Below are 20,859 nucleotides of genomic sequence, written 5' to 3' on the forward strand. Positions count from 1 at the left end.
TGTCGGGATGGACACAGGTGACGCTGGTCAAGGCCCAGTGGCAGAAAGAGCAACAAAGCTTCTGAGATCAAATCAGTATGAGAGTAGAAAGAGATGGCACTAGTGGGCCAGACCTTGCCCGATGTAGTCAAAGAGGAACAGAAGGACTGGGTCTGCACGGTGGCAAACCCAGCAACCAATCTCAGCCCAGCTCTTCTGGTGGGTGTCCTGAAGAAAAGTTAGTTAATGTTTCTAAAGAGCTCAAGTGTTCGAATTTCAGACCAGTTTTGTTTTTTTGTTTTGTTTTTTTTTGGCCATGCCACACAGCATTTGGGATCTTACTTCCCCGACCAGGGATTGAACCCGTGCCCCCTGTGGTGGAAGAGCGGAACCCTAACCACCGGACCACCAGGGAATTCCCCAAACCAGTTTTTGATAGAGCACCTTAACTCAGTGGTGGCCCGGGTGAGGATCTCACTCAGGGGCCTGGGAAGTGATGGGAGTGGGAGTGTTTTGCCCCAGACTTATCAGTTCAGTCATCACATGTGGCAATGCACAGTCCAGCACCAGCAATGGCCTCAGTGGCAATCCAGGAATCACAAACCTCGCCAACTTCAGTGGCAGCAAAAGTGGCATGGAGGGACTTCCCTGGTGGTCCCACGGTTCAGACTTTGTGCTTCCACTTCAGGGGGCCAGGGTTTCATCCCTAGTCGGAGAACTAAGATCCCGCATACCTGCACGGTGTGGCCAAAATAAAGAAAAAAAAAGTGACATGGGAAACCTGTTCTGAAGTAAACAACCTAGGGTAGCAAAGGTGGAGGTTTCCAGCCTCAAAAGGGTTTATCTGAATTCTGGCCCAGTGCCAAGAGAGGAGTAGCAGGACCAGCCCTAGGCCTTGGTAAACATGTGGGGCCTTAGGGCATTCCAAGACAACACAGGACATTTGCTCTTATGGCCTCTATTCTGACCCTGCCATTTTGACCCCCAGGACATTTTTGTTCTGAATTTTGCTCTTGCCTCCACCCAGAGTATGGACCATTCAGGTTAGAGGAATTTAATTTTACTAGGCCTTTAATACCTCTGTTTCAACTTATAAGACATTTCTTGGAATGTAACTAGGGATTTGACGCCTTGAAAGCAGCTGAGCCCAGGAGAGGAAAGACACCATGTGCTAATCTTCCCAGTTATAGAATCCTCCTGCTTTACCAGTTTATAGCAATGATAACCTCCAGCATGGTGCCTGAGAAAGAAAGAAAAAAAAAGGCAGCCTCTGAAATCTGAAAGCTGGTAGCCTGGTGCTCACAGCTAGGCCATGTTATTCTTCTATTGCACATTAATAAGTCTGCATAAAACTAACTTCAAACAAGGTTAGCCTCAGAATATGAGACAAAACAAGGACACTTCATAATTTTAAGCAAAAGTCAAGGTCACTGTGTCCCAAACCAACTACCAAACACCGCCCCCTCTTGGCTAAAATGAGGAACTGCTATTTCTTCACCAGTTAACAGCTTTATTCTCTCTCCAGCTGACCCTCCCTATAAAAAAGATTTTATTGAGATACCCAGTCATAGAATTGTCCCTGATTTCTGACAGAATCAACCTAGAATGAACCCTCATTTTCTTAGACCCTCCCTCTACCTAACTAAAGCCCAAATCCCATAATAGGCTCTTTCTACTATCCTGTTACTGAGACACCCCATGGTTCCCCAAGGTGTGTACTCACCCTCCCTGTAACAAGAAATAAACCCAACTTGATCAACTCAGGTGTGTTCCCAGTGGGCTTTAGCTGAAGGGCATTGGCATACCCCTATAATTCATTCTTTTAATTGATTTATTTTGTCTTTATTGTATGTTTGTGTGTATGTGTGCGTTTTGCATGGAAGGTGGAAAGACATAAACTTTCAGTATCACATTTATGATTTTGGAGGGGTAATAGAGTTTTAAATGTTGAGTGTCAAATATCTACAAGAAGTTTAAGAAGAACAGGTAACTAGCCATAATTATATTAAGAGAAACTGCCTGTTTAGGTTGTACTATGATAAGTAATGTTAATTATTAAACCACCTGAGTCTTTAATGGAAATTTGGTGATATTTTAACAAAAGGGGTGTCAACTGCGGGGCTCAGGGATGCATAACATTTTTTTTCCCATTTAAAGTAATGGTAATGGTAATCGCAACTTTGATTCAGGAGGATTTGCACCAAGGGAATTGCCAGGAACAAATCACAAGGGGAAAGATTATACTCATAAGCATTGGATGTGCAATAGCATAGATCCACCCTGAAGAATGGGAAATTTCTGGAACACCTGAGGGGAGGTGCTCACAATTTCCTCACGGAATCACTAAGAAATTAATATCAATTTCCAAGTCATAATAAATATAACTGGTAGACCTAATCAACACAAGATAAAACGGTCAATGTCTAAAACAGCACAGGGTAAAATTTATTAGAAACAAAAAACTGAAAAAAAGACATGTCATTTGTAAGACAGGAAACTGAAAACTGACCTGAGAAAATTTAGACTTGGTGGAAATAACCACCATAGAAAAACATGGCAAGTTGTGAAATTGCACAAGATAAAACTTTTTACTGACTATAATTTTACAGAAAAATCACACGTTCTTAAAAAATTTAGACATGTAACATTTGACCGAAGGAAACAGACTTTGATAAAAATAATGTTCACAATTTACAATGCAAAGTAAGTTTTACTATGAAAAATAGTTTATTGATAAAGCAAATCCTTACTGTAAACTTAAAATGAAACTAATGAATCCCAATGAAAATACTCTCAGTAGAATAAAAATACAAATGGGAAAAATCTGTACAGTTTAGAAAATCGATCAAGGACTTTAGTTGGCTTAAGAGAATTTGTTTCAGTAAAAATTTGCTCAATAAGAAAAATCACCAATGTTGGGGTATTAGTTAGGATATAGCTCCATATACCAATGACAACAAAAATCAAAAACAGTGGCTTAAACAGATGGAAAACTATTTCTCTCTCAAGATAAAGTCTGGAAGTGGGAGCACGCAAGGGCTGGTCAGGCAGTACCATGGTCATCAGGGACCCAGGCTCCTTCTATCCAGCTGCTACACCATCCTTGACGTGCATCCACATAACTCAAGATGGTTGCTCAAACTCCAGCCATAATAGCCACATTCCAACTAGCAGGAAAGAGGAAAGGAAGAAGAAGACCTCTCCTTTTAAGGACACTGTCCAGAAGTTGCAATGTCACTTCTGTTTACATCTCATTGGTCGAAATTTAGTATGCAGCCATACCTAGCCACAAAGGGAACTCGGTAATACAGTCTTTTAGCCAAGTGGCAATGTGAACATCTGAAAATAGATATTCTTATTACTAAGCAAGAAGTAAAAGATGTATATTGGGAGGCAATTGGCAGTCTCTGTCTCTTTTAGCATAATTGTGATATACATGCTTGTACTCAGAAATAGGGCATCCAAATGTTCTTGTAGCTAAATAGATGGGGGATCCAAATTGTTGGCTCAAAAACACTACTAGTTCAAATGGTAGAGTCAAAAAGGCAGGTACCAAATATCTTTGTGCCCTTCACGGACACATCAGGAAGGAAGGTTCTAAGTGACTGACTCTGGACTTTCCATTGAGCTGTGTACAAGGGGACTCAATGTTATAATGTGGGGTACTACTAGAGGACTGTTATTTGCACACTAACTATAAAACAGGGCACCTCAACAGCAGAAGCTCGTGGTAGATTCCCCTCCACCCCCATCTTGTATCCAGACCTTTTGCAATGTAACTCTGCAGCGTCTCCCCTCGAGAAATGGAGTCAATTTCCCTATCCCTTGAATCTGGTCTGGCCTTGTGATTCGCTTTGACCAGTAGAATCTAGAATGAAATCCAAGCCTGGGCCTCAAGAAGGCCTTGCAAGATCTTGCTCTTTCTTTTGGATCCCTGCCAAGCTGCTGTGTGAACAAGCCCCAGCTAACCTGCTGGATGATAAAGAGACATGTGGTGAAGTTACCCCCATTGCCCAAGCCAACAACGAGTGACTCCCCACAACTGGGGTCACCTAACTGACCGTAGTAGATATGTGAGTGAGCCCGTTCAAGACCAAAAGAACCACCCACCTGAGCCCAACCTACAGAATTGTGAGTTAAATAAATGGTTGTTTTAAGCCACTAAGTTTTAGAGTGGCTTGTAGCAAAAGCTAACTGATGCAGAGCCTAACTAAAATAAAGCCAAACCAAGCTCAGTTATCATCAAAGCCTGAAGCTGACAATTCTGAATATTCTCCTTATTAAGTCCAAAGCCCTGCACCCTGGGAGACACAACCACTAGTTAACAGTTCCATGAGGCTTGGGCAGTGCATCTTGCCATGCTCCAGCACCTAGCATTGTGGAAGATCTCCACGTGAAGAAAATTATGGCATGTAAATTATTCACACATGGTTTACATTGCTTTTCTTAACTATAAAATAAAAGTGAATCTTTTAAAGACACAGTCCATCCATATTCAAATTTTAGCAGATGTGCCTTTATAACACAGCATATGAAAGAATCACTTTTTATCCTACTATCATGACCAGCAACAGTTGCCGCCTCCCAGGAGACTCAACATACTGTGACACTGTCATACAATTAACCACTGTTCTCAAGGACTCATGTTCACTGACAAACTGTCTCACCAATAATCACGAAATACGGTAAATAAGGAACCCCACATAGGTGATACAATTCTCATGAGAAGTTATCAAGTTTGCATTCTTATTATAATGGTACTTCTTGTGATACCTTTTACGCTCATCAGTGTTCCAGCCATATACCAACATGGAATCAACCACAGGCCATAGGAACTGACCTGGCTACAGAAGCTGAACATCTAGACAGTGTAGCATAGTGTCCATATTGGCCTCCAGGGGAAGGGGTTCAGAGCTCCTCTCTGGTCCTCTTCCTATCTCTTACAGGAGTCGTGGAGGAATGCCGAAGTGATAAGTAAGATTCCCGAACACTTGTTGAATCACAGGTTCTTGTGGGTGGAGCCTTGAGAATATAAACAACCCCATATGGATGGAATGCCTCTTTCTGGATTCATTCCCTCTGGAGCTGGTAGCTGTGAGTTCTTTTCTCATAGTAGTGGCAAATTCTGAGATTTGATTTTGGCCTAAGGGAAATGCTACGCTATTCATCCTGCTTTGGTTCTGAGTTCCAGGCTGCCTCTACCCTAAGCTGCCTTGTGATCAAGCCCAGCTCAGTAGAGTCCTGAACTAGGGTTTGGAGCCAATGTTCAAGTTAATAAAATGTTACTTTGCATTCTTTTGACACTCTTTCATGCATATGCATCCCTTGTGGAACACCAAGAGTGGTAGGGCCAAGGCACAACTTAAGTATTCCTGAGTTCCCTGGCCTAATACCACCATAATTCCATCCCTTAGTATTACCTGGACCTTATCTCCACTCCTAACACGGACATGGTCTCAGTAGACAGAACAGAACTATGTCCCAGAAACGGACGTTTAGAGAGCAAAGTCCCACAAAAGAGATTGAGGTTCAGTTTCCAGACTTGAAGCGCTATTCTGCAAGCACAGACTATAATCTCCCACGAGTAACAGGCGGGTGTTGGTATTGGTGCAAATGATCATTTTAGGAGCTAGCCTTGTTCCTGACTTCAAAGTGCAGAAGCAGCAAGGTCTGCAACACGACCTAGGTCTCCCTAAAAGAAGCAGTGTGACATTTTTGGCCTATTGGATGGTTAGAGCCAAACAGTCATATGGCCAACTAGATGGCAGGTCCAGATTCTGTTCCTCTTAATCTTGTTTTAACCTGCACCCAGGGATAAAGAGAAAATGATGATGAGATAAAATTCTGGGGTATCGTGTGTCTTCTCTGAAGTTTTCTGAGTCCCTTCTCCACCATATGTTCTCACGCTGACTCTGATTTGGGCATCATCTAAATCCTAATCTACGAATTTGTAGAAAGAAGATAAAGGGACAGAGTAACAAAAAATAACTGTTAGTGATTTGCAAGGTTTAATCAGGAGACGATACATGCCTTGCGATGGCTGTTATGATCCCGTATCTTCAGTGAGCATTGGCCAAGCTCCAATCGTGGTTGTGGATTTCAGAGACTTCCACAGTGGGATGCAATCACTGCAGGGAGGTAGAGCTCACTAGTAACAAAGATTGAGGCCTTTACTGCCTGGGGAAGGTAGCCTCGTGGACTGAGTTGGAGAGGAAAATTTCAGGAAAGAAAAAACAAGTCCAAAAGTCAAAAAGACTTTAAATAATGCCTATACCTAGAATGCCCTGGCTGTGAGAATTGGATTGGCCCAGACACAGTGGAAGGCCTTTACCAGGTAACATGATTACAGGATATTTTAAATGAACTAAAAACTCTTGTCCAGGAGATAATTTGAGCTCTAGGAGTGACGGAAGGCAAACTAGGAAAGAATTAGGAAATTAAGGAAAAGAAGAAGCACTGAGGTCTCAGAAACCATGATGGACACATACGAAAGGAAAAAAGGGCATACAAAGATATAACCAGACCTAAATGTAATCAGCTATCACGAATGTAAGGGCGGCCATCTATCCAACACACGCTGGGAAACAGTAGATGGAATACCATGCCAATCTTAGTAGAAAATGGGTAAATTACCATATTTTGGCAATGCTCTCATATGGCCAGTACAAAAACTAAGCGGCATTTGGAGACTTACAGTTGATTCTAGAACAGAGGTAATAAGGTATCAATCCCAATTGAGATGATGGTCACATACCAAATACTCTAGCAAAGATGGGACCTTATTCAAAGATCTTTTCTGTCTTGGATATAGCAAATAGGCTTTAGTGTCTACCACTGAAGGAGATATGTTAGTTCAAAACTGTGTTCATGATGAGAGGTAGACAGTTGGACATAAATAGTACTCACCATCAACCTCCCATAGATATATGGAGACCCTAAAAAATAGGCCACATAATTTGATACTCCTACATATAGACAAATCTAGTATCATGTCACAGAAGGAAGATCAGAGATTAGCCAAGCATACCTTGGGGGCAATATGGAAGGCAAGGTTGAAAGTCAAGGGAAAGATATAGCTTGAATCTGACTACAGTGGCCTAGATGAGAGTTTCCCCAGTGGGAAAGCAATGTATCAGGAAAGGGACAAATAATCAGGTCACTAGACCAACAGATGAAAAAGAAAAGCCTGCTATCACCAGGCTTCTGTAATGGTTACATGGCACAGTACAATGAGAAAGGCCAACACGTGGTCCACTTACCTAAACGAACCAGTGCTACAGCAAAGGGGCACCAACCAGCATGGAGAACACTTAAAGAGACAATAGCCCGGGTACTAGCTTTGGCCATACCAAAACTTGGGAACCTTTAACTTCTGCCTGATAATAATTCCCAGTACCATAGCTATCAGTGATTCTTACAAGAAAGTCTGGTTTGTTAATGGAGAGAAATGAGAACCCAGTACTTTGTACCAGTGCAAAATATCCTGGGCCAGTCACATCACACACTGTCCACACAGGGGTAGATCTTCTAAGAACAGATCAATGATATACTATCCAGTCATTATTCTCCTTAAACACACCACACTTTTTATGAAATAACTAAGGGCTAAGAAGAGCTATGCATGCAAGGTGAGTGTATTAATTTGGGTTTCCTCAGAAGCAGACCCTGAGACAACGATTCTAATGCAAGTAGTTTATTTAGGAGTTGGCCCCAGAAAACACTCAAGACAGGAGTGAGGAAGTGAGACGGGGAAATGAAAACAGTCAATAAGGAGCATGTTATCCCACTACTGCGGGAGACTGGAGCTTCATCCCACGAGTAAACTCTGGGGAACCATACAGATGACATACCTTAGAGTGACCTTGCTTAAGGGGAGCGAGAGCTGTTGCACTTACACACCAACTCCAATCAGCTTTTGGTCGAGAGCCACTCTGAGGTGTAAACCCTCTTCCAGCCTGCTGTGCAAAGGGTAGAAAAGCCTTCAAAGCCTCTGATAAAGCCCTCAGATAAAAAGATACTGGCAGTTAGAAATCAGCTGGAGCACACAGAAATAATACGGTGGAGGGATAGGGAACAACTACGTGTACCTGAACCACAGGAAAGTCTCACCCCTTGTCTATTGGGCAGGGTAGCTTTGGCAGACTAAATGAAGGAGACACGGGGTAGAATACTGATAGGAGTTTGAAATTTGATGGCAACTGGAGGATTTCAAAAAACACCTGGAGAGAAAGCGTGCGTACAGCAGCAGCATCATTGAAACTGGCCCGGGAATCTGTGCTAGCTGCGTTGGCTACTGCACCATAGAGGAGAAACAATAGACCACACTGGGGACCTTTGCCAATAACTGGGAAAAACAGCATTTCATTTTGGTGACAGTAGAGAGTTTCGCGAGTTAGGTAGAGGCTTTTCAAACCAAACACCCAGCAACTAAGATAGCTGCAAAGATTCTAGTCCAACGACTTCTCTTAACTAGGAGGTCTCATATAATGGACCAAATTTGGGGGCGTATTTCATGGGAGAATGTGTAATCTGGTAAGAATCCGGGTTTTCCAGACAGCATAAGCACTGGTAGGCCAGGGAGCCAGAAGGGACTGTGTGATAAAGACTGAGAGACAAGCAGCTATGACGAAAATGAGAGATTTCTGAGGTCTCTGCCTTCTTTTGATTCTAAGGAAATTAGGGCCCGAGTATCCAATGGATCAAAACAGATGCTTTACTAGGGCCTCTGTGGGAGCCTGAGGGTTACTGGGAAACCTATTCACCTCTTGTCTTCTACAGAGAGGCCCTGAGTAAAGGAAACCACTCAGAGTCCCTGTACTTCTACTCACTTCCCGCCTTCACATTGTCCAAACAAAGAAGCAGGTTGGGTCAGATTCCAGTACAATCTGTAGACCGCTTTTACTGGTGGGCTGCATCACTGTGTATTTGTCAAATTGTATTCATAGATACAGCGCTCTCTTCTGCTGCTTCTGGTCTCTGAGCAGCTGACTCAGTAAACTGACTATCCTGCTCCCTCAATCCAACACGGCAGCCAGGTCTAGTGTTACTATGCTATCAGTCTCGGCCTCTTGTGTGAAGTGGGATTTATTTGTTGGGAGTTTTAAATCTTCTGTGACACTTTAATTTCTCTGTGGAAAACTGACAATAAGAGGGGTTTCAAATAGAGACTTGGGGCATTCTGCATCCCCAACATTGTATTGGTTGGACTGTGCTACCATCAGGTGTTCGCTGTATGGACCTCCTTGGTAGGCTATGTTCAACAATGACGCTGTACATAATCTAGGAGACCTAGATTTCACATCTCTTTGGTCCAAGAAAGAGCCATGATATAGCCAGGGAAATGGCCCCATGCAAAGACTGACAGAACTTACCTGCAGATTTTCTCTCTTAAAGTAGATGGTCACATACAGCTTAGCCATTAACCCCTTTGGGTTAACAGAGAAAGAACAAGAAGTAGAGATTGTTAAGCTTCCGTGAAAGAAGGTTGAAGACCCTAATTGTACCTGCTCCCACCCTCCATCTTCATTTCTCCCCAAGAAATGCTGAACTGATTGATCGGAGTCCAGTACCCTCACTGGGCTATTTTTCAGTGCACAGAACTTGGGGGTATTAATAAGACCCTCTAAGGTATAATTTTCTCCATCTCAGATGACTGGGACTTTTAATCTCATTGGAGTGGAAAATTCCAAGATTTCATTCTGGGCTTAATAGTTCCGGATTGAAGTTTGGAGCCAAAGCACCAGCTAGTGAAGTATTACTTTGCTTACCTTTGCCTCTTTTGTGGACCTTATAGAAAGGGCAGTTAGGCCAAGGACAGATTTGGATATCTCTGGGTCCCTTGACCTAATATCATTGTAAACTCATCTCTTAATAGCACCCTAATTTCAACCAACCTCCAACAGAGTACAAGAGTCTAAGTCCTAATAGTGGAAAGAGTAAGAAGAATCCTATCAGGAGCATGGCAGTAAGAAATATGAAGTCTGGACAATGAAAAAAGACTTGGAAGAGTCCAGCAGACAGTGGGTTGTCATTCTAGAAGATCTATTCATATGTTGCAGAACCCCAATGAGAAAGAGGATGTGAAAGACGCTGACTTGCACTCAGGGCTACCCAAGGTTTGCCAGTGGTACACTAAATAGAGTCCGATAGGAAATGTAGAAGATCTTGGGAGGGGGAGAGAGCAACTCTTTAGTGGCCCCAATTTTGTTTTGATAAACACCACTGTCCTGCATTCCCAGCTTTGCTTATTTGCCATGTGTTTCACACTAGGTTCTGATCCATTTTCCCTGTTCCCTTATAACCTGACCTTGACTCTGATTAATCACACACTAACGGTTTCGTGTGACAGCCCCTGTGGCAGGGGCAGTAACGTAAAAACATTCCACTTGTTCTCCTACATTTGCCAGTCCTCTTGCACATACACAGGACCATGTGACTAGTTTTGGACAATGAAATATAAATGGATGTGACATTTGTCACTTCTGGGCTGAGGCAATAAAGAGCCTATATGCGATTCTCCAGCCTCTTTTTCTCCTACAGCGGCAGCTGAACAGGCCACATGTTCCAGATGGTACAGCTGTAAAACAGCAGAGCCTCAGTCAGCCTGGAGCCTTGAGGGACTGTGTGGAGCAGATCTCCTCCCAGCGTGGGGTCTGTGGTGTGGGAAAGGTAGAAGCTCTTGGTGTGCAAAGCCTCTGGCGCTCTGAGATTACCTGTTATCTGACCGTACTTGTATTCCTATGGAAGACCCTCCCCCTTTCTTCTGCATGCATAGCACTTACTTCATACTCTTAACTTAGCTGTTAATAAATCTACGTGTTATACCCAGACTCCCCTGGACTGGCTCTATGGGACAAAAGATCAGGCACAAGTCAGCAAGCAAAGCTTTAACTTTCAACCAAATACATAGTTGTGAGCAATTGAATTCGGTAAACACAACTATTTTCTACTGCACAAAAAACAGGAAATAATTAAATTTCTTATAGACGTTTCTTTATTATACTTTCCCACTTGAATATTTAGAGAATAATTTAAATGTAATGCATACTGACAGCAAGCACAGTATCAAATATTAGTTTCTTAAATTTTTTCTGTTCTCACCCTTTATTCCTTTAGGAAAAAAATATTTAGATGACCTCAAAGAAACAATTATTATGCTAATTACAGTATGCAGTAACACGTACAAGCCCATACTCAATAGAAAAGAAAGCAACAAAGAAGTGAAAAAGTCTTTCTCCTCAAATCATTTTAATTCAATTTTCCACAGCCATATAAATTTAAAGTATGAAACAACAATAATACAGCTATAGAATCTAGGTTCTCTTTCAAAGCAGCGGCATATAAAACATAGAAAAGCTAAAACCTCAGCACAAGCTTCAAAAGAACAAGGACTGAGAGGATTTTGATGAAGACATGAAATGCACAAAATACAGTACACAAAAATACTAGAATGCATAAAATATAAAGCTACACATTTCATGTAGAAAGCATTGTAAAATATATAAAATATGCAAGAAATCAAAACCAAAGAGATTTTTCTTAGAGTACCATGAATACACTGGAACTGGCATTAGCATTTGAAGATGGGAACAAGAAAATAGCAGTTTCCCATTTAAAACTTTATTTCTAGGCTTTAGGATTTCACCTTCTTGACATCCTTCTTTCCAGAGCTCTCAGTAGCTGACTCTGCTTTTCTTTTCTGTGACTAAAATGGAAACAGATTTAATGTTCTGCTCCAATATGCACATTTTTAAATGGCCCAACAATGTTAAATCTAGGATGTAAATGCATTAAAAAAAAATTTTAACATGAATATTCACTTAAATGTTATACTCACATTTAATGTTCTATATAGCCCAACAAACTATGTAACCCAATGTAAGATAACCTCCAAACATGTTTCTTTTTAAGAAAAGACATAAAATACCCATCAAAAATAGTCATCAAGTTTCTACTTACACATGGCACTATAAATGTATGCTTATCTTAAAGAACTACTTAATACTTAAAGTTTTCCGGGAAAAATGTTATTTATGAGTGTATTAATTTTTAAATCTTATGACAGATGTTAACATACCATATTTCATATATTCTATGATGCACATTTGTTTCCCACTTTAGCATCTCTGAAATCGGGATGCATCCTATAATTGATGACAAATCATAGTTACTTGGCAGCGGTTCTTCTTAGTGGCACATAAAATAATGCTGTGTCTTACAATGGAAGGCATCTTAGACTTGATGAAATATGGTAGTTTACTTAACCACACTCAAATAATATGATCTATTAAAGAGTATTTGAAATTGTAACTACACAAGGCAACCTGACTGAATTAAAATTAAGTCATCTTATTATTCAACAGTTAACTTATTACCAAGTAAACCAAGTAAAGCTTTGCTGTCTCCTCAAAGTTCTTATTTGCACTCATAGTTCCACAAAGATCAGAAAACTTATTTGATCAAATCAGAACTCCCAGTTTCAAGCTCAGTCCCACCCCACCCCACTCCTCTCCTACTCCCCATGACAACTCTGGTCTCAATTCAAAGGATTTTACTTGCATTATACTTCTGCTTAAAAGTCATGAGGAATTTTTTTAAAATACTGAGCCCTGTTACTACGGGAGTTCCTAACCATATGTTCTACAAACAAATAGGAAGCATGTGCTTGTAGTGTAATTCTTTTTCTGTCAAAAAACAAATCAGCATTTCATAAAACCAGTTTTTATAATAGGTATCACTATGGCATTAAACATAATATAGGCATTTTAATTATGTAAAAAAAATGGGATCTACCTAAAAGTTAGGAAAATGCTGAAAATTTTACCATTGGAGTTTTAGTTGCCCGTTTCTTCTTTTCTGCTCTCTCTCTTTCCTCAATTTCCATATTTTCTTTCTCAATCAATGAAATCAGAGTATTACAGCGTCTCTGGAATTCCTAAACCAATTAATACAAGACTTTTAATTTCTTCAACCCCGGCACAATCTTTTAAAAGTGGTAATTCTTTAACTGTATCATTTTTGTGACACAGAATTTCTAAGTTGGTATTCTTCAGAACAATATTCATACAGAGTATATTCCACCAAAAATATGAGAAGTGGATAAATATCATTCAGTGGGTAAATGGGTAAACAAACTGTGGTACATCCATACTTTGAAATACTACTCAGCGATAAACAGGAAAGAAATATTGGTATATGCTACAACCTGGATGAACCTCAATGGAATGACGCTGAGTGAAAAAAGCCAATCTCAAAAGGTTACATACCATATTGTTCCATTTATATAGCATCCTTAAATGGAAGTTTAGAAATGGAGAACATATCAATGGTTGCCAGGGGCTAGGGAAAGGGGGGAGAGTGGGTGTGACTATGAAGAGCTAGCACAAGGAAGTCTTGCGGTGGTGCTAGTTACACGTATCTACGTGTGATAAAATTGCACTGAACTATACACACGTGTGCGCGCACCCCCCCCCCCCCACACACACACAAGTGCATCTATAACCAATGAAATCTGAATAAGCTCTGTGGATGGTACTAATGTCAATTTCCTGGTTGTGACACTGTACTGTATTTATGGAATATGTTACCATCTGGGAAAACTTGGTGAAGGGTGCACGGGCCCTCCCTGTACATTTCTTTACAACTTCCTGTGAACTGTAAGTATTTTGAAACAAAAAGTTAACAAAAATCACATAAACAAAAAAATAAGAGGATGTCCTATTGTCAAAGCACATTTTGGAAGTACTCAGTTTACAAAAGTCAAACAGATTTCTTTTCTACAGGGCTGCTCATAGCCTTTAAGTTCCTAATGAGCACTGTCAGCCACTAGGGTAGGCAATGTAAGAAGCAAGCAATTCCCCAAGCTATTCAAACAGCAGAACTCCCTTCTCAAAGGACATCTTGTGGGATCAGAGTTCTGAGGAGGGCGTCTCAGGAAACACTGATGCATTTGTTAATTCAGAGCAAGCAATAGCTGAAAAGATTCCGCATTAACCTTGCCACTACCTATATTTCACTGCCAGCAAATCAATGCATCCAAACGATAAACAGTTTTTATGAACATATGATGAGCATTAAACATATGATTAGTATGGATGCTCATATATATTAACCCTGTACACTTTGCTGTATTTTAAAGGTAAATAAGTTTAATATCAAAGGATAAATAACATTTAAAAATGATTTCTTTTTTGTAGAAGCAAAAATATCTGGGGGTTCCCTGGCGGCGCAGTGGTTGGGAGTCCGCCTGCCGATGCGGGGGACGCTGGTTCGTGCCCCGGTCCGGGAAGATCCCACATGCCGCGGAGCGGCTGGGCCCATGAGCCATGGCCGCTGACTCTGCACGTCCGGAGCCTGTGCTCCTCAACGGGAGAGGCCACAACAGTGAGAGGCCCGCATACCGCAAAAAAAAAAAAAAAATCAGATAAAATATAAAGCAGCTAAACCCTCAAATAAAAATGTAGATTTATTGGCAATTAAGAACTCCAACCAAAAAATGGTCCAAGTACAAGAATAGAAAACTCATAGGACTCCCCTGGTGGTCCAGTGGTAAAGAATCGCCTTCCAATGCAGGAGACGCAGGTTCCATCCCTGGTCGGGGAACTAAGATCCCACATGCCGCGGGGCAACTAAGCCCATGTGCCACAACTACTGAGCTTGCGCGCCTCAACAAGAGAGCCTGTGTGCCGCAAACTACAGAGCCCACGCACCACAACAAGAGAGAGAAAACCTGCATGCTGCAACTAGATAGAAGCCCGAGCACCGCAACGAAGAGACTGCGTGCCATAACAAAAGATCCTGCATGCCTCAACGAAGATCCTGTGTGCCATGACTAAGACCCGATGCAGCCAAAAAAATTAATAAAAATAAATTAATTAATTAAATATTTTTTAAAACTCATAAAAAATTAAAATGTCCATATATTAAAATTTTTTCAAAGAAATGCAAAGTAAAACAATGATATATTTATTAAATTAGCAATGACACGTTCATGCAAGTGTGTGTGTGTGGTGTGTGTATCTGGTGTTGGCAATAAGATGAAATGGGAGCTCTCATTCATTGATGATGGGATGCCAAAGTTAAAAATTGTGCCCTCCACAAAATCTGCAAGTTGAAGTCTTAACACCCCCGCAGTGTGACTGTGTTTGGAGAGAGGGCCTTTATGGAGGTAATTAAGGTTAAATGAAGTCATAAGGGTGGGGCCCTAATCCGATAGGTCTGGTATTACAAGAGGAAGAGACACCCAGAGATCCCTCTTCTCTCTCTCTCTCTCTCCACTCACACAGAAAGGGTCATGTGAGGACACAGCAAGACGACCCCATCTACAAGCCAGGGAGAAAGGCCTCACCAGAAACCAATCCTCCCGGCACCCTGATCTTGGACTTCCAGTCTCCAAAGCCATGAGAAATTTGTTTAAGCCACCCCATCTACAGTACTGTGTTATGGCAGCCCAAGCAGACTAAAATAATATCTTTCTAGAAAGCAATTTGGGAATATCAATGATACATCTTAAAAATTTCATACTCTTTGAATGAACAGTTCCACTCCTAGATGCTTAATGTAAGGCAATAAGAGACGTATACAAAGATTTACAGAAGAATATTTAGAGCAGTGCCATTTTTAGCAGAGAAATACTGGGAACTAAATTTTGGGTACTTTGTCAATTACCATATACATATATACACAACTTACTATATATGTATATACACAGCAGAAATATCTGAGAGAGTACTAACTACATACAGTGTTACTAGTGGTTAACAGCAGCTATTTCTGAAAGTAGGAGCAATGGTAACTTTTATTTTCTTCTTTATACTAGCATGTATTTTCTAAATTTTCTGCAATGAACACTTAGGCCTTAGGCAATCTAGCATTTTTAAGAAATGGCAAATTTTTTAAATACAGTTTTATCTTTCCAAATAAAAGCTAGAAAAATGGCATACAGAAATATTATCAACTAGTCAAGCATTTTCTACTCTGTAAAATTCAAGCCCAAAAGAAGGCAGAAAACCAAAGATAGTCTAGCCAGAAAAAAATTCTTCATTAACAAATTATTGTTTGACTATTAAAAATAACCTTACAAAACACTGGTACATTCACGTTTCTTGTGCATCCTCAATTACCCAAGGTTAAATAATTTAGGAAAAATAACACTGGAATTTTCCTTACTTACCAAAACAATAGTGGTATCTTTAATATGCAGACCAAGCACTCTTCACAGCTTCATTCAGTAACACACATACAAATTAAACAGCATGTTATTCAATTTATCTATTATGGAAAGGGCTAAGTTGACCCCGATGAGATTTGATTGTTGGTTTCTAGGGAGACTAGATAGAGTCTTTATGTGAAGCTGATTCTTGAATCATTAAGCTATACCCTCTGGCTATTATTATTCTCAGTAAGTAATAGTTGCCTGTGACTGCAGATATCTTTAGATACATATTCATGGTTCATAATGGGTGATTCAGAAAAAAACCAACACTTTTGAGACAGTCTCATATGCAGTGAAATAGAATATTTCAAAATGATTATAAATCGACTGTATAATAAGTTCTTACCTTCATTCCTTTTAACCTGTCACTAACTACAGACAGAAAAATAATCTAACTCTCTGGAGAAAGGCACCAAGGAATGAGTGAGTCTGGACGTTACCTTCCTAGCATAGGTAATGCCACTTTCTCTAAAGATACCGACCCCATCTTTTATTCACACGCTTGAAGACTGCCTAACTAAACAGATGGTATCATAAACAGAACACGAGCTAACACCAGAAATTACAAGGAGGCCAGATTACCAATAAAATAGCGATTCATGTTTTGAATAACTAAGTGACTATGAAATGACTATGAGAAATTTCATGATGTCAAAAGCACTTTTATCTCATATAATTTCGCCTTGCACATACATATCCCCCTAGATTCTTGTACCTTTTTAATCTTCCTATTTTCCTCGGATTACAGGGAGTGGTTCATGTGCTCTCAAACTGTTTCCACAATTCTGTAGTCTAATTATCTCTTTCTCTCACGATTTCCCCATGCTGGATTTAGGAATGAAATTGGAGGGAGAAAAATAGCACACAAGAGGAAGAGAGGAGATACAAAAACAATAAAGACAACAGAAGAGAGTAGGAAAATGGCAAATGGGAAACTGTTCTGCAGCGTTAATAGCTGTGGCCAAAGGAAAAAAAATACTTTGTGTTCACACATGCGCAGGAAATGCTAGATTTTTAAAAGGTTAAACAAATTTCTTCATGGCAGGACTTCTCAGAGCTTTTAGCACTCTAATGTAGATTGGAAGTGTCACAGGCAGGATTCAGTATCAGCCATTTCCCAAATTTATTTGAACACAGAACCCTGTTCTGCATATTGTATACAGTAAGGCCCCTACATACAAACCGAGAACTTTCAAAGATGCGAACTTGCGTTCCATCTTGCAGCTTGCCCTCCATCTCCTACTGCTGACGATCCTTCAGCTCTACCATCTCCCACCTCCTCTCCCTCCTATAGTCAGTAACTCTTCTTGCCTGTTCACTCGATGCCAGCCCCTATGTGCCAGCTATTATACTGTACTACTGTACTTTTCAAGGTACTATACTGTAAGATTTAAAATGTTTGATTTTTTCTATTTTTTATGTATTATTTGTGTGAAAAGTATTATTAACCTATTACAGTAGTACTATATAGCCGATTGTGTTAGCTGGGTACCTAGGCTAACTTTGTTGGACTTAACAAAGAAATTGGACTTACGAACGCACTCTCGGAATGGAACTCGTTCGTATGTAAGGGACTTACCGTATTTGCAAATCCTGGAACAATGTTTGGTAGAAACCAACTTGGGAAATGCTGTGCAGGGTAAGAGTGATAGATAAGACTAAGTTTGAGTCAAAATACAAAGAACCTAGAAGCTAAAAACAAAGAACTAAGCAATTTTACTTAATTCAGTTGACAAAAGGATCTCACTGATGATTGTTGAGCAGGAGTTGTCATGTAATCAAAGGTGTATTTTGCACTCCGAAATCTTCCCTTGATACAGAGTCTCAATAGTGGGAGCTCATAAAATTACTGACTCTCAAGATTGGAAAGGACCTTTAAAAATTATTCAGGTTGATGCTGAATCCCTTCTACTAGGTCCTTACTAATTAGCTATTCAGCTTGTCTGAATTCTTCCAATGATGGGGTACTCACTACCTCCCAAAGCTGTCTATCCCACCTTCGGACAAGTTAAAAATGTTCCCTTATGCAAATTGAACAAGCTGATTTTTGTAGTCAAATTGAACAAGCTGATTTTGTAGTCAAATTGAACAAGCTGATTCCCTCTTCTGTATGACAATCTTTCAAATATTACAAGGCAGCTCTCATGGCTCCATGACAATCACTGCAATTACCACCAGACCTGCCAGACAATCCCTCTTTTAGGCCAGATAGCCTCCCCCTTTACCCATCCTTCATTTAACACTTTTCTTGAAGGACTGTATAACACTTATGTCTACCCTTGGTTATATTATTTCTTTCCTTCCACGTTTCTTACACATCCTTTTAAACCACGGGTCAGCACATCCTTTCCGTGAAGAGCCAAACAGTAAATACTGTCAGCTTTGTAGACCACATGGTCTCTGTCACGACCGCTCAGCTCTGCCGTTGCAGCATGAAAGCAGCCATAAACGATGCATAAGTGAATGCATGTGGCTGGGTTCCCATAAAACTTTACAGATGCTAAAATCTGAATTTTGTATAATTTTCACATGTCACAAGACAGTCTTCTTTTGATTTTCTTTCAACCATTTGAAAATGTAAAAATCATTCTTGGCTTGCAGGCCGTACAAAAACAGGTAAAGGGCTGCAGTTTGCCAAGCCCTGTTTTAAGCCAGTCTTTAGATTGACTTTAAACAAACTGTCTGCCTTGGTTTTCCGTATCTTTTTAATAGTTTATAATTCCATTCAATGCAAAGTCACCCAAGTTTCAACTTTTGAATACTAGGATATGTATCTCTACCTTTATTTAATAAATAATGGGATGTTTGCAGTAAGTGGCGCTGCCCTGTACTGTGTGGTGAATATCAATCACGCCAGGCACCAAGTTCAAACATCCTCTGCCCCAATACCCAGCTTCAAAGCATCAATTCAAAAGGCACAGAAAGCATCAGTAGACTTGAAGTGACTTATTGAAAGAGATTAAAGAGACTCCACATTACATTTCCTATGTACTAAAATCCTAGACACTAAGCCTGCCTAAGTCTGAATGACAGAAGGTCGCTGCCCGTTATGGTTGAAAGTCAAAAGCAGGTGAATGAGCAAAAGCAAAAAAAATAAATAAATAAATTGCACTCCACATCTGCACATCTAAATTGGTAGGTGGTTCTATAAAGTCAGAATCTTCTTCTACAGTTCTTAGTAAAACAAAATGGGTGTTTGTTTCTCCTTTGCTCTTTTATAAACTCCCTATACTTTACCTTTGGGAACTGATACCCTCAACTATACATTCTGTGGTATATTTCCTAGGTTCTTTGTCACTTTGGAACCTCTATCGTACTAACAAAAAGCAACGGCATTCTATACTAAAATCTCAGGGCCCACGCACACTGGTAGTTAGATGGGAGTTATATATTCTAATAATAATAATTAAGAAATATATCCTATATTTCTTAAACAAGTATCAAATGTTATGATAGTCTTACCTAACTGCTGCTACTTAAACATCGCTATTTGTAAAATGTCACATCACCTCTTCACAATACATAAATACATAAAACAAACTCCTGTTAGTGCATGTATCGTATTTCAGATTGTCAGAACAACTCAGTCTTAAATCAAACACTATAGTTACTAATAAAACACATGATATTTACAACCGGCTACTCAAACAAAAGCTGCAGGGATTACAGCCAAGTAAAGTCTATCATTAGAAAAAGGTAGATGAAAATAAAAGAAAGGAAAGGAAAAGAAAAAAGAACTCAAACCCGTTGCTACATTTCTTCACATTCTATCCGAATCTGATCCAACTGTAGGGGTCTATGAGATAGAAGCAAACTGAAGTACGAAAGTTCCATGCTCATTTATTCACTGAATGCCTACTTTGTGCAAGGGTTATGCTGTTACTTTTAGGTGTAACCCTTTGCACCTGATAGTTAAGAGAGCAGTAGTAAAAAATGACTCTGGGGCAGATGGTGCTATAATAGCCAAGGGAAGTAAAAAAAGAGGAGGAACAGAGAAAAGACAGAGATATAAATTTGGGAATCGTCAGCCTATATGGTAGTTGAGGTAGACATTTGCCCATTTCCACAGAACAGTATTTCTGAAATGTAAATCTGACCGTGTCACTGCCCTGTTAAAATCTTTCAATGACTCCCCATTTCCTAGAGAATAATGACCAAAGTTCAATACCAAGGACAGGGCTCTTCGTAATTTCGCTGCCAGCTCCTTCCTCATCTTCCAGAACTTCCCTACTCACACTCCAGCACAACCTACTTACAGTTTCTTAATGTGCTGTGCTCGTTTCTACCTTTGCACATGCTGTTTCCACAGTCCCAGGGCCAACTCCTTCCTGGTCATTCAAGACTCAGTTCCAAGAAGGACCTCTTCTATGAAGCCATTCCTCTGACCTAACCCTCAAGGCAAAGTTAAACACAACCCCTTCTGTACATACCTCTATACAGGACCTTTCTGAAAATTAGGGCTGAAAGGGACATTTTAGTCTTTCAAGCACATTAGGAAACAATGTATCCCTATAAGCATAAATATATTTTAATATTTTCATAATTCTACGGTCAAGAAGAACCCATCATTAATTTTACATTTTACCAATTTTGTGAATAACGTATTAATTCATATCCTCACATTTCATTAAGAATGTAATGCTCTAAGAAATCAATATTAGCTGTTA

The 20,859-nt window shown here is 40.1% G+C and overlaps 1 protein-coding gene across 4 annotated transcripts in view; it reads right to left on the reverse strand.

The window, feature by feature from the left end:
* Positions 1 to 10,954: 10,954 nt before the first annotated feature.
* Positions 10,955 to 20,859, reverse strand: part of SMARCA1 (SWI/SNF related, matrix associated, actin dependent regulator of chromatin, subfamily a, member 1) — a 69,561-nt gene continuing 59,656 nt past the window's right edge. For 2 of the 4 annotated variants that reach the window (XM_065901383.1, XM_065901382.1), the window contains 2 exons: positions 12,803 to 12,913; positions 11,612 to 11,683 (listed from right to left, as the gene is read on the reverse strand). In XM_065901383.1, the coding sequence (XP_065757455.1) occupies positions 11,612 to 11,683; positions 12,803 to 12,913 (183 nt within the window). Of the gene's footprint in view, positions 11,753 to 12,778; positions 12,914 to 20,859 lie in introns of those variants that run through there. The other 2 variants (XM_065901386.1, XM_065901385.1) reach the window with 2 other exon arrangements.

This window comes from Phocoena phocoena, chromosome X (genome assembly GCF_963924675.1).
Source record: "Phocoena phocoena chromosome X, mPhoPho1.1, whole genome shotgun sequence".
Taxonomy (NCBI): Eukaryota; Metazoa; Chordata; class Mammalia; order Artiodactyla; family Phocoenidae; genus Phocoena; species Phocoena phocoena.